This window comes from Lipophrys pholis (genome assembly GCF_963383615.2).
Source record: "Lipophrys pholis genome assembly, chromosome: 16".
Taxonomy (NCBI): Eukaryota; Metazoa; Chordata; class Actinopteri; order Blenniiformes; family Blenniidae; genus Lipophrys; species Lipophrys pholis.
This window is the reverse complement of record NC_137634.1, coordinates 15,768,887-15,781,234: the sequence shown is the minus strand read 5'-3', so window position 1 is coordinate 15,781,234 and position 12,348 is coordinate 15,768,887. Positions and strand designations below refer to the sequence as shown.

Genomic DNA, 12,348 nt, shown 5'->3' with positions numbered 1-12,348 from the left:
CCCGGTAATCTTAGGTAAACCTTGACACACACACACACACACTCAGTGGAGCTTGAACGTACCCTCAAGGTTTTCTACATGAAGTCTAATTATATTAGCTGTCGCCTCACCTTAGCATACTACAGTGTTTGCCAAGCTGGGAAGTGTTGAACTTTTCACCTTCGCGGCGTTTTAACACCATTTCTGAAAACCAGGTGAGAGCCTAATGTAACAGAGAGCTGAACGTGAAAGTGCGGAGGAAGAAGCAGTCATCCCGGCTCTTCGCAGCATTACGAATGATTTCATATTACATGAGGGAAACCGACTTATTTTGTCAGTTAGTGTCACAGTGCAGGATTAATCACGGAGCAACGCTGCCTTTGTTGCACAGGGGTATTTGAGCAACAATGCTACCTGCTGCTGTCTTTGATGGTGTGGGTGAAGTGCTATGATTTGTACGCTTACACCAGTCACGCTTTTCCGCCTGTAAGATGCACAAATGATGTGAATGAACAAACAGCTTTTAAATTGTCTCCAGTAGAAGAAAATAAGAATTCTGTCCTGACAGCCCACACATACCGATTTCCTCCAAGAGGCCTCCCTCTCTGTGTTATTTCTTCCACCAGTAAAACACACACTCGGATATTTATTATAGTGCTTACTGGAGTGACATGCAGCGTTAGGCATTGTTCATCGCCACACAAAGGCAGGGAAAACAAACGATTCTTCCTCTGCTTCTTCTTTTCCTCTGCTTCATTCAGTTCTTCTACTTTTACAGTGATTTCTTCATTAATTCCATTCAGTATTGCTAAGCAGCAACCTTTTCCCCCGGGGAGGCTATGGCTAAATTACCCACACAAAGCAGCATCCTTCCTGTCCACTTGTTGATGTGGCAGCTATTGACTAGTTTTAGAACCTGTCTCTAAAGCCACAATTCAACGAACAAACTCTTCCTTTTTTAGGATTTTTCTGGCGTGCTTCACACAATCAGTATGATGTAGAGGAAATAAAAGATAGTTTAGAATGAGGTAATTGACCGATTGATGATTTGATATAGAAAGATATACCTTCATTTTCATCATTCACTATTCTGTACATGGTCTGCTGCAGACGCATTGGGCTGCACGCTGAATATAATTAAAACACTTTTTCTTTATTACAGCTTTACAGTAATCATCGTCTTGGGTCACAGAATTTCTCTCATGGTTTCCTCCTCTATTTTCAGAGTATTGAATGCGGCCTTTGGCCGTTAAGTCAAGAGAAATAAATGGTCCCCCACCTCGTTGCACATAATATTTTATTTCCACAGAGACTTTAGATACACTGCATGCTGACACTTAGACCAATAGGAACAATAAACCACTGATTCAAGTTGAAAAATAGATACCTTTTTCTACCAGTTTGAATGAAACGTATGAATAGAAACTGATCATCAAGGCTGGTCAGAGCCAAGATTAAAGAGCTCCTCTAACTTCATATTATTTGTCTAGGTGGGAATAAGCTTAAAGAACAACAGTTCCGCCTGGATTGGGCCTGGATCTCATTGGAGAAGGAGTACTATGTGGTGGACGAGGAGGACAAGTTCCTGGACATTGTGCTCAGACGGAGAGGGTACCTGGGAGAGACGTCTTTCATTGGTGAGTCCATTTGTCATTATCTCACTGTGTCCTTTTTGTGATGTGAAAGATGACATGAATTACTTATTAATCACGGTTACGCTGTTTAAAGTCCAGGGTGTTCTTGCATTTATTGCATCCGAGTGAACTTGAAGTTTTATTACGAATTTGATCAGCAGAAGTGGCAGGTGGAGTTCAGGACATCAGTTAGCCTCTGTGTGATTAATAAACTGTAATTGAGTAACACTTCATTTATCTAAGTGCTAACATCATTCAATCCTGACCATCACTGTCCTTGCAGTTTCATCAGCATGGAAACGGAGTCATGAATTATGGTTATCGCAGTTTCTAACTTGCAAATACAATTGCACTTCTTTTATATTTTAGCCATGCCAGTGTGATGGATCAAGGGTTGATGATCGAAATATGTCACTTGTTACAGGAACGGTTGCGCGGACCAATTATCAGAACCTTCCGTGAAAGAAAAAAATCCTGACTTTTCTCTTATGCAATGACGAACTGTGGTACGTAGTTAACTGTGTGCTGACTTTTCAAAAAGGGACGTTCATCAAATCATCAGCTGACTAGTTTACTACCAATATATCTTGCCTTTGTATGCTGAAGGTGTAAGTATTTGTTTATTTGACATTGGTATTAAAAAAAAAAAGCTCTGTGGCGGTCGTAGCAATTTAGTACGGTCTAGAGTCTTGATTTTCTGGCCACAATTGAGAAACACTTAAGAGGTCCACTCAGAGTGTTTGCTCATAAAACTGGGAACAATCTTGATATTGCACAAATACATGTGGGAGCTGATCTACTAATGGGACTCACTGAGGAGTATGTCTGACAAACGTGCAGAATAACAGATTTTATTCTCAAATATTTTCCATATTTCACCCAGTTTTATGTCTCGCAAACTTTTCTGAATCTCTTCTGTTGCTTTACTTTTTCTCCAGTGCTTTAACTTTGCGACAAATCATCCTCAGGCTCACATTTTTTTCATTTTCACTCAAGTCCAGATTTATTTGTTGTAGCCCTCTGATATGTTTGATAACTTCCTCCGCCAAGAAGTCCAACTCCATGGTATCGCATTTCTTTTTGTGCTTGTGGGGCCTCAGCACTCCATCCAATCAATCCATGGTGAACGCGAGCAAACGAATGCTGAAACTGTGGCATTTCCAGCAGATTATTCTCATGTAAACATGTAAAACCCTCCTCTGAATACGCATGCTTGTGCATAATGTCCTTCATAGTGTTATTCTTCTATTACTCTTCTTCGAGGAAGTTGATGCATCCAAACTGAAAGCACTGTGAACGTGCAATTTAATAGGCTTCATGCAGGATCGAAATCATACTCATGGTGTCCAGTTAAACACTCTTTGATTGGTGAATCGAGTGGAAGAATGTGGAGCTATATTTTTAAACGTCCATTTCATATTTATTGTATGGTCATTTATGGCCAAAACAGCTTTCTTTTCTACAGTTGTTGCATTTCACACTGAAATGCACAGTATTTTTTATTTTGTGTTTTGTTAGAAACCAACTCACCAATTGAAGCCAAAAAAGAAATTGCCATATAGTCTTTCAACTGTCATTGCGAGGAGACTTATCCACTAAGTCATTGTCATTTTGTATGGCCTTGAGCCAATTTAGAGTTTTGAAAAATAACTTTCTGTTCTGAGCTGAGTGAAGTAAGATGAGTTAGGTGTGGGTCAGTGTAGTGCAGAGATGCTTCGCTTTATTTTTCCAGCACACACAAGACAACAAAGTCAAGCAGCCTTGTGTAGCTTCACAAAGATTTCTGGGACTATTTCCCTGATGTTCAAAGTTCAATCTTAGTTGCCCCAGATTTTCAAGCGAAGACATGAAATAAACATCAAAACAAGTGAATATCAAGAAGCAATAAGAGAAAGTGTACTGCATTAACCAGGCAGGCATGAGAAATGCTTCAGAAAGAAGCGAACGCCATAAATACTCGTGTAACTACTGAGGTTATATTGAGTTACTGTGAAATATCATCACTAACATCAATATCATTACAGTGGACGGAAATGTTTCAATGTCAGGATCAGCTCTTAAGTAAATCAAAGCTATCGATATGAGAGAATGACACATCAAGCTCCCCTCGTCTTTACAGTGCGGTATTACAGTCCATAATTTATTAATAATACAGCTTGACAAAGATTGTTGACTCTTTTTTACTGGGGGTTATTTAAGACACCTCAATTTCACACCTCCTCAGAATTATTTCTCAGTGATTATCTATGTTGTCATTTTCTTAATGCAAAACTGACAAATATGTGTGAATATGCGTTCACACATATTCCCTCAATTCTTAGTTCTTTTTGTCTGAGCTCAGTTAGATTGCTTTATATGATATCATTAAATCACACTCACAGTGGTGAGAAACAGAGAAATCTAATCTCTTTTGTGCCTCTGCCTCCGATATGGTGCCCATCAATCCGTCTTTTATATCCATTTTATCTAACTTAGGGTTCTGGGCTGTAGAGGCTGCTTTAGCTGGGATTGGGCCACTCAGGGTTGTGAGAGACAGGACGACGTCCCTGTAGACTATAAATGATAAGACCGGCTACAGCCTGGACAGGCCAATGGTCCATCTCAGGGCTAACACACTCAGACAGAAAGTCTCCCACACACTCGTTCACACGCTGAACTAGAGTCATTCAAGGTAACCAACCTACCTTGAAGAATTCTCAGACCACACAAACCTCTATACATAAAAGACTCCAGCACATAACCACTGCATGTGCTTCCCCGCTGTCTAACCCACTTAAGAATATGTTGAAAGGTACTTTAGGACACTTGCCCGTCAAAATCTTCCCCGAAGAAGGAATTTTCACAGTGAGAATATTTGTTTTTATATATATTTTTTGATTCAAATTAGACCTGCTCTCCTATTATAATGTAGTTTTTTCTTCCAACCTAATGGATGAAGAATTTGAATAACCGCTCTCCGTCTTTTAGCCAGTTTAATCTGTGAAGCGTCTTGTCACAGCAGCCGACAGCCGACACAAAGCACATTTCACCTCAATAAAAGAGACTGACAATAAGTCAATCACAGGAAAAAACTTAAAGTGAGCATTTTTTTTTTCAGCCTGCATTACTCAGCCGCATACAAAACACAGAGTGGGCAGAGAGCACGTTGCTCTTTGTTGCTCAAGACTGAAATCCTGACAGCTACACAAACGTCAATGCCAGTTTTTCATAAGCTTCTTGACCAGCAGATGGAAATGGTTTCATTTTGGACAGATCCCCAGTCTATTTTTGTGCTAATGCATTGAGTGTTTGTGCTGGTTCGGAGGTTAAGAGGTTGACCCTGAACGCCCTTCTCAGCACCAATTTTGTCTTTCTTCACCTTGGTGGCTCCGGGGAGGCGAAGCAGCTGTAAGCGTCTTTCACTCTCTCTCACCTCTCATCATCATTTTCTGACACCTTTTAATCACAAGGTTTGGTGTTTGCATCACAGTGCGGCAGTTAATGTGTGCCTCATGACTTATCTACCTGTGCGTGTCCTGATGTGTGGGCATTTGTGTATCTTTGATTCCTCCTGAGAAGGTTCCTTGCGTATCTCTTTGGCACACACGACAGCTCGCTTTCTGATGTGCGAGCGCGCGGTTATCTCTGACCACATGCGCATCGTACTCACGCATATCATACATTTTTAAATAAGCCCTTTGAAAATAACGTTTAATACGGTATGTTAATGTGGAGCGAGAATGAATCGATGTAAAAGTGCTTTTCATGTACTCTGATGTAGGTACAACATGTTTAACCGGTGTATTTTCTGCACAAGTGAATGGTTTGAAGTGAGATTAAGGAAAATGAATATTTATTGTAGCCTTAGGAAAATAAGTGCATCTAACTTCACAGCAATAATCTTAAGTCAGTCTCGCAAAAATATTTAACCTTGTGACTCAAAAATTTCATCTAGGAAACATATAAATGCTGTTTTGCATAAAGCATGTATAAATTTCATGTTTCTGTGATGCCGTGTGACAGTTTTGGTCTGCTCACACTCTGATAGTGAATTTTGGTTCCTTTCAGGGAAACACAGCATTAAAAAATGTTGATGTGGTCAATGTAATAACCTTCATAGATTTCAGTTTGAACCGAGCGAACGAACCAACTCGTGTTCCTCTTGACTCCTCTTGGCTAATTTGGCTTGCAAGTGTTTGGCCCGTGTCTGAATGATTTCTGAGAGTTCCTCCATGCCGCAGTGCAGTTTCACTGTGTTCGTGAAGGATGCGCTTCGCCGGCCTCATTTTCCCTTGATATTGGTGATTGTCAGTTAGCTGACAAACATCGCTGATGGTACTCCAGTAACAATGTGAGTCCCTTGTGTCATTCATTGCCTTGGAAATGTTGATTTACGGGGCATCGAGGAAACAACAAAAACAGAAAGTTACCATGGTAACTCGCATCAACAGGATCAAAGCTACAAAAGCAACTTGAATAATCAAACATCTAATATGTTATGTTATATGAGCCGTCACAGTGGAATCACTGGTATAATTCAGACAACGATGATACTGTGCAATCAGAACGTGTTATTACATGTTTTTCAGGACTTGTAGTTTTATGTACCATAGTAATTACCAGGTTAAAGTGTCAAAAGCTTCATTAAGTCAGTCTATTCCATGCTTCAGTGACAATTCATCATGTATACAAAATATCCTTTCATCTGGTTGTTAATCGTTTGCAGGTGGTGTCCAGACATGTTGACAAAAGATACCATGCAGACAATTTACTGTGATTTCCTTTGTGCTGTGAAAAAATACCCAAAAAATAAAAATGATAATAATAACAAATCATCAGTTGGACTGGGGTCAGCTGCTGGATGACTTAAAGTTGCAGTTATCAGAGAAATCAAATCATTATACATGAGAAGCGAAAAGGCGTCAATCTAAACAATTTGAGAATGTTTCAGTTCAAAACTATTGTCGTGAAGATGACCAAATCATTCAAAACCATCCCTCTTTGGGTACTTGTTGGCATATGTGCGGTGTACTAATGAGGGATTTGGGAAAGTGGCAACAAAAGATCAAAGATCACAACAAAACCAAACCTGCAATTGAAACAAACAAAAAAAAATAATGATAGATAACAAATAGATGACAGAGGAACACTAAATAATAAGGAATAAAAAAAAATAAGGAAAAGAACAGACAAATAAAAGGACGCACGGGAAGTCCTGATGAAAGTAGACAGCGTATGTGCAGACAGACAGATAAATTACATTAGATTAGACTTGGAGTGTGTCGGGAATGAGAAAGCAGGGGAGAGGACACACAGCGATGTTTTCAGAGGCTTGCTGCTGTTGCACAGGGTTAGCTGATGAAAGCTGGTGTGGTGCCAGGCAACAGTGGAAGAGAGCTGTTACACATGGTCCGTCACAACAGGACGTGCAGGTAGAGAGGATCAATGAAGGTGGAACACCGAGATAAGATCAAGGTTCAAAGATGCTCCCGCAAAGCAGAGCAGGACTGGACAAGAGCAGCGGGATTAGATAGGCTTTTTTTTCACTGCGGTTTTCAAACGTATGCCTTGATTTTCACCTCTGACAAAAAAAAAAAAAAAAAAGAAGATAAATCCAAGATGTAAACGTTCAGCCTAAATCCTCATGGACTCGTGTCCTCAGCCTCAACTGCTAATTGAATTTCATCACGTTTTCCTCTCTCCTGTGACACCCGTCCCACTGACTTGTCAACTCAGTTAACTCGTCTCACCTTCTTCTCCTTTCATCTGTAATCTCTCTCCACCTCATCACACTGTGAAGAGGTCCTTTTACTCCTAACCTGCTCTTACGCATCAAAAGACACCACCTCTCGTCTTCTTACTCCCTCATTGCCTTACAGCCAAAGGTCGCCGCCACTGGCTTTGTCTTATATTATACCTCTAATGTCTATGTGTTGTATGTTTTCTGCCTTCTTGTCCCTGTTTCTCTCTCACATTCAGCACATTCACTGTTTGTTCTTGCTCCGACCTGTTTTTTTTTTTTTATTTCTCTGTTTGAATCCTGTAGTTTGTTGTTACTCTTTGCGTTGCATCCCTGCAGGTTTCTATCTTTACTTTGTCACATCTGGTCCCTCTGTTAACTTCATAAAACTCTTTATTCTCAGAGTCCCACCTTCTGCACACCTTTACTTTCCTCACCTTGTGTTTTCACACATTTCGCTTCCTTTTTTCTTTCCTTTCCTTTCTATTCATTTCCTTTCCTTTCCTTCTTTTCTTTCTTCTTCTTCTTCTTTTTTTTTTTTTTTTTACAATTTTCACCCTTTCCTTTTCGGTCTGTGCGCAATATTAAGAACCCCATGGAGAAACATGATGGAATTGAATCCCCATTCTTCTTTTTTGCTCCTTGCAGAAGTCACTTCTTGAAGACTACTCTTTCATTTTATGGACTGTCCTCATCCTGTCCATCCTTGCTTTGACAATTGAGAATTGGTAAAGATGTGTACTTTTGCCAGGTTAGGCTATATCACCTCCTGTGGGATTGTATAGTCCAGCCCTATTTTCTGTTGCCAAGCAACTAATAGGAGCTGATCCTCGCCCTAAACCTTTTTCTTCAGATCCACACCTCTGTAGCCTTGATTTAAAATCACCTTCATGTTATTCTGAACACGTAATTAACAATTGTTTGACGGTGAGTCTTATACTTTGAGTGAAGCTCAGGTTACTGCAATATCTGTTCCAAACAAACAGAAACAATGATTTCAAAAGAATTCAAATTAAAGAACTATATGTATAAAAAAAAGAATTTTTCGGTGTGTTTTTGCGCAACTCTTGGAATGTTTAGCTCCTACTGTTGCTCCGAGGAACAGTGTAGATCAGAAGCCCTCAGGAAGGTATTTGTCCTCCTGCTGTGAAGGAACCCTGGTGTGGCCCCGGGAAAGGAGTGTCTGTTCCCACGAGGGGTGCTGCAAAGGGTGGCACAACCAGGCTCCACCTTTTAAGATCAACACCTCCTCCTCTCTGTCGGCACGTTGTGGTGTATATTTACTTCGTTTGATGTGGATCAACTGATCTGGACAGAAAGATAATATAGAAATCATCAGTTAGAGACACACATTCAATAGGTTTCCTGTCTTAAGAGTTATAATCCTTCATTACATACAAGTATTTGCATACAAGTATTTGCTCTCTGTGTCGTCATTATCCTGGTAACAAATGAAGTTTAAATTCCTCGTATGGAATTCAAGTTGGATCCGGCCAAAAATTTCACAAGAAATAATCCTTTCTTATCCGAGTACGTGAGTGGATCAGTTTAACATCAGAAGAGCGAACCCAGAGCGTGCAAATCTCTCTCGTAATGTACAAGACAACCGGTCCGGTCATGGCATCAGCAGAGTTTTTTCCGACAGCACTGCTGCCTGCCTCCTTAGTTCTCTTCATCAAAAGTGCAGCCATCTGTTCTGTGCTGTAAACAGGTACACTACATGTGTTGCATTTCAGACAGAGCAGCGGCTTGGTGTGGGCTCAGCAGTCTACGTGATCAATACCTTTGTTGTGACGAGTGAAACTCCATTAAAGTATAGCAAGAGGAGCTCTGCTTTACAGATATATAGCTCAAATGTTTCATTCTTAATTCAAAGGTGGCTCAATGGTTAGGTGGAGAGGGCCTGTCCTTCCTTCTGTTTAAAACCGGTAGTATAATTGATGAATGGACGAGTGATCTTTCATCAGAAGCTCACTGAGAAGTTTCTTTTTTTTTTTAAAAGCACACCTTAAATTCAGATTAAATTTAATTGGCTTTGTTTTGCCTTTTGAAGCTTTGCTCTATAAATGTGTCCTGAGAAAATAAGTCACAAACAAGAAAGAAAGAACCCACTGGCTCAGTTTAATCAGAATCCCCTTTATCAGTGTTTCACTTTACACAGCAGACCAACGACACGACTATGGACAAGGGAACAGCGACCGAAATTAGCTTTCGTGCTATGAATGCACGACTTCTCATCTCCATCTAACTTGGAAAAAAAAATTGTTACCTGCACCTTAGTTTGCTAAGATGTCACCAAGCAAACATTTATGAAGGGACATTTCTTTGACAACTTAATTTGGAAAGTTTGATAGCTTATCAGCTGCCTGGCTGCAGGGAGCTAAATAGCATGTAGAATCTTGTTACACTCTGTTCTCCTTTATAATGCCTCACACAGCCGTTATCAATGCGCTGCGTAATGCTGGCATTGTAATCTACAATAATACTAAGTACAGAGGTGTGCAGGCTTTTGCCTGCGGGCCACCTGCAGCCTGATGTTAATTTTTGTTATAAAGTTGGAAAACTATCACAGAATAGGTCCCACACACGAACACCGAGTTTTGCAGAGATTGAATATAACAGCCCAGAGGCCATTAACATGAAACAAGAGTTCATTCAAAGCCAACAAGAATACGAAATGCCAAATAATCACCAACTTCTTAAAGTTTCAAAGTATATTGTTTGTACTAACCCTGAGCACTGTTTTTAGAAAATGATGGCTCTGATTTCTCTTCTCAACAAAAACAAGTCGAAATAGAGAAAATGATTGTTGCTGGCGATCCAAAATGGAACAACTCGTGTAGAAAATGTGACAATTTCATTTTCACAATGCATATGTGAATAGTTTCCTGGTTATGGCCTCAGTGAAAAAAGCTTGGACTCTCCTGATTTAGTTATTGATTGTTGTAGATTAACTAGCATTTTTAAGATTTCAACCAAATTTTGTATTTGTCATTTTCTTCAAACCAAATTGTTTGCCAATGAATGTCTGTCCTGACAAAGATATGTGACCTTTTTGGCAGCAATTCTATTACAAAACATAAATTGTACTATATTTTATACAGGGTCGTTTAATTCCATTTGAATAAAGCCACCAAGAAGTTAGAATTTGGTTGAAATTTTTAGCATTAGTGTAAATGTCATTCTACTCTACTACTATTGCTCATGCTGCTTAAAGCACACGGTCTGGATTAACTAGGTTTGTATTTTCATAATAGTATTGTTATTCATCCACATTTCTCTCACAAGTGACTTAGTCATCGGAAGAGACACGACTCTGCTTGACCTGAAGCGAGGTGATCGAGCGAACTGAGTCATTCTGACGGAACTTCCATTAGTCATGTCTTAGTTTTCCCAAAAAGACTTTCAACATGCCCCCAGAGAAGTAGATTTTTCATGTTGCATTAGTTCAGCTGCACCAAGTAATGGCTCCATCCTTGGCTTTTCCCGTGTCGAAAAAGCCGAGGAAAAGAGAAAGCCGAGTGGCCTGGTGTGCCATGCTGGGTTGTTGACAAAATTGCAGCAACAGAGGGTGTTATATTTAATGTGCTGGTGGCTACAGATCAGGTTGAGAATGAGACAGCGGAACATTGCTTGGGTGACTATTAAGGTAAAAATTGGTTTCTCTTCACTCCTCTCCATTTTATTTTGGGGATTCATCCAAAACACTGAGCTGTGAGAAACATATTTGCTGGACTGATGTTTTGGCAAAATGCGGCGTAGAAAACAAACAAAAAACAATTCCAGAAATACAAACGCTTTTAAATCATTTATCCCAGTATTAGGGTTTGGGAATGTATATAACCAGCAAAGGTCCTCACAGGTGCAGCAACATGAACGAGTGAGACTGTGAGCATGTGGGTTTATTTTCAGCAGAAATTTTTTGCATACAATTCCAACCTCTCAGATCGCACTGTGAGTATGATCTAATGTATCCAGACTCATCTGCATGTGTTTGTTTCCTTCTTGGGGTTATTTTTTTTTCACTTGTTTGTGCAGCCGCTTGAGTGTTTGAATAAAGACAACAAATCCTTTTTATGTACAGACACATGTGTCTGCTTGGCGTGGCTCTGCTCGCCCTGTTCTCATGAGACCCAATGAATGTAGACAATAGGAAATGAACACTATATATTCTAAATGTGATGCTTTGTTTGATGACGTATGCCACCCGTGTTCCTTGACTGGTGTTTAATGTGAAACACAGTGTTACCATTGTGCTCCTTTTACCTTCGAATAAGCTGTCTCAGTGAGAAGAAGTGTTAGTTTCATTTGAAATACTTGTTATAAATGAACAAGGAGACATTTGAAGTAGGAAAAGATGAGACACACACTAACACACACTCACATAACTTTGCAGCTAATCCTTCTCGGTAAGGTAGAATATGCTTATTTAAATGCTTCAGTCACAAATTCATTTCACACATTCCTGAGGCTCTGGAAAAATAGATGCAACACTCTTTTTCTCACCACTCTGAACGACATTAAAGGGTGTGAATATCTAATCTGCTTTTCATCTGTTTGCCTCTCCTGCTCGTCACCCTTTCATGGACATTTTTGTTTGTTTTGTCTCCACTTCTTTCTCTTTTTCAAACTAATAGGCATTCCTCATCTTCTTTTTCAATGCCCTTTACTGTCTGTATTTTTCAGGCATTGGCACCCAGGATGGTAGTGCGAAGAAGGATGAGGACTTCAAGGGTAAGTCGCAGAAGCAGGTCCAGTTCAACCCTGGACAGACCAGAGCCACTTGGCGTGTCCGGATCCTGACTGATGGGAAGTACGAACAGATGGAGACCTTCCAGATTCTGCTGTCGGAGCCGGTGATGGGAGTGATGGAGTTCCCTGACACAACAACGGTTGAGATCTTGGATCCCAGTGATGGTCAGTGCTGCTCAAGCAAACATTATAACCCGCATTCAGTGCACACCCACATCCTATCATCCTCTCACAGTGAACAGTGAGAAGTGATAAAGCGTGTTT

The 12,348-nt window shown here is 40.2% G+C and overlaps 1 protein-coding gene across 1 annotated transcript in view; it reads left to right on the top strand.

The window, feature by feature from the left end:
* Positions 1-12,348, top strand: part of frem2a (FRAS1 related extracellular matrix 2a) — a gene marked incomplete at its 3' end in the record, with an annotated part of 57,113 nt that overhangs the window by 18,034 nt on the left and 26,731 nt on the right. The window contains exons 3-4 of the mRNA XM_080482862.1: positions 1,470-1,616; positions 12,019-12,249. Coding sequence (XP_080338988.1) covers positions 1,470-1,616; positions 12,019-12,249 — 378 coding nt within the window. The remainder of the gene's footprint in view (positions 1-1,469; positions 1,617-12,018; positions 12,250-12,348) is intronic.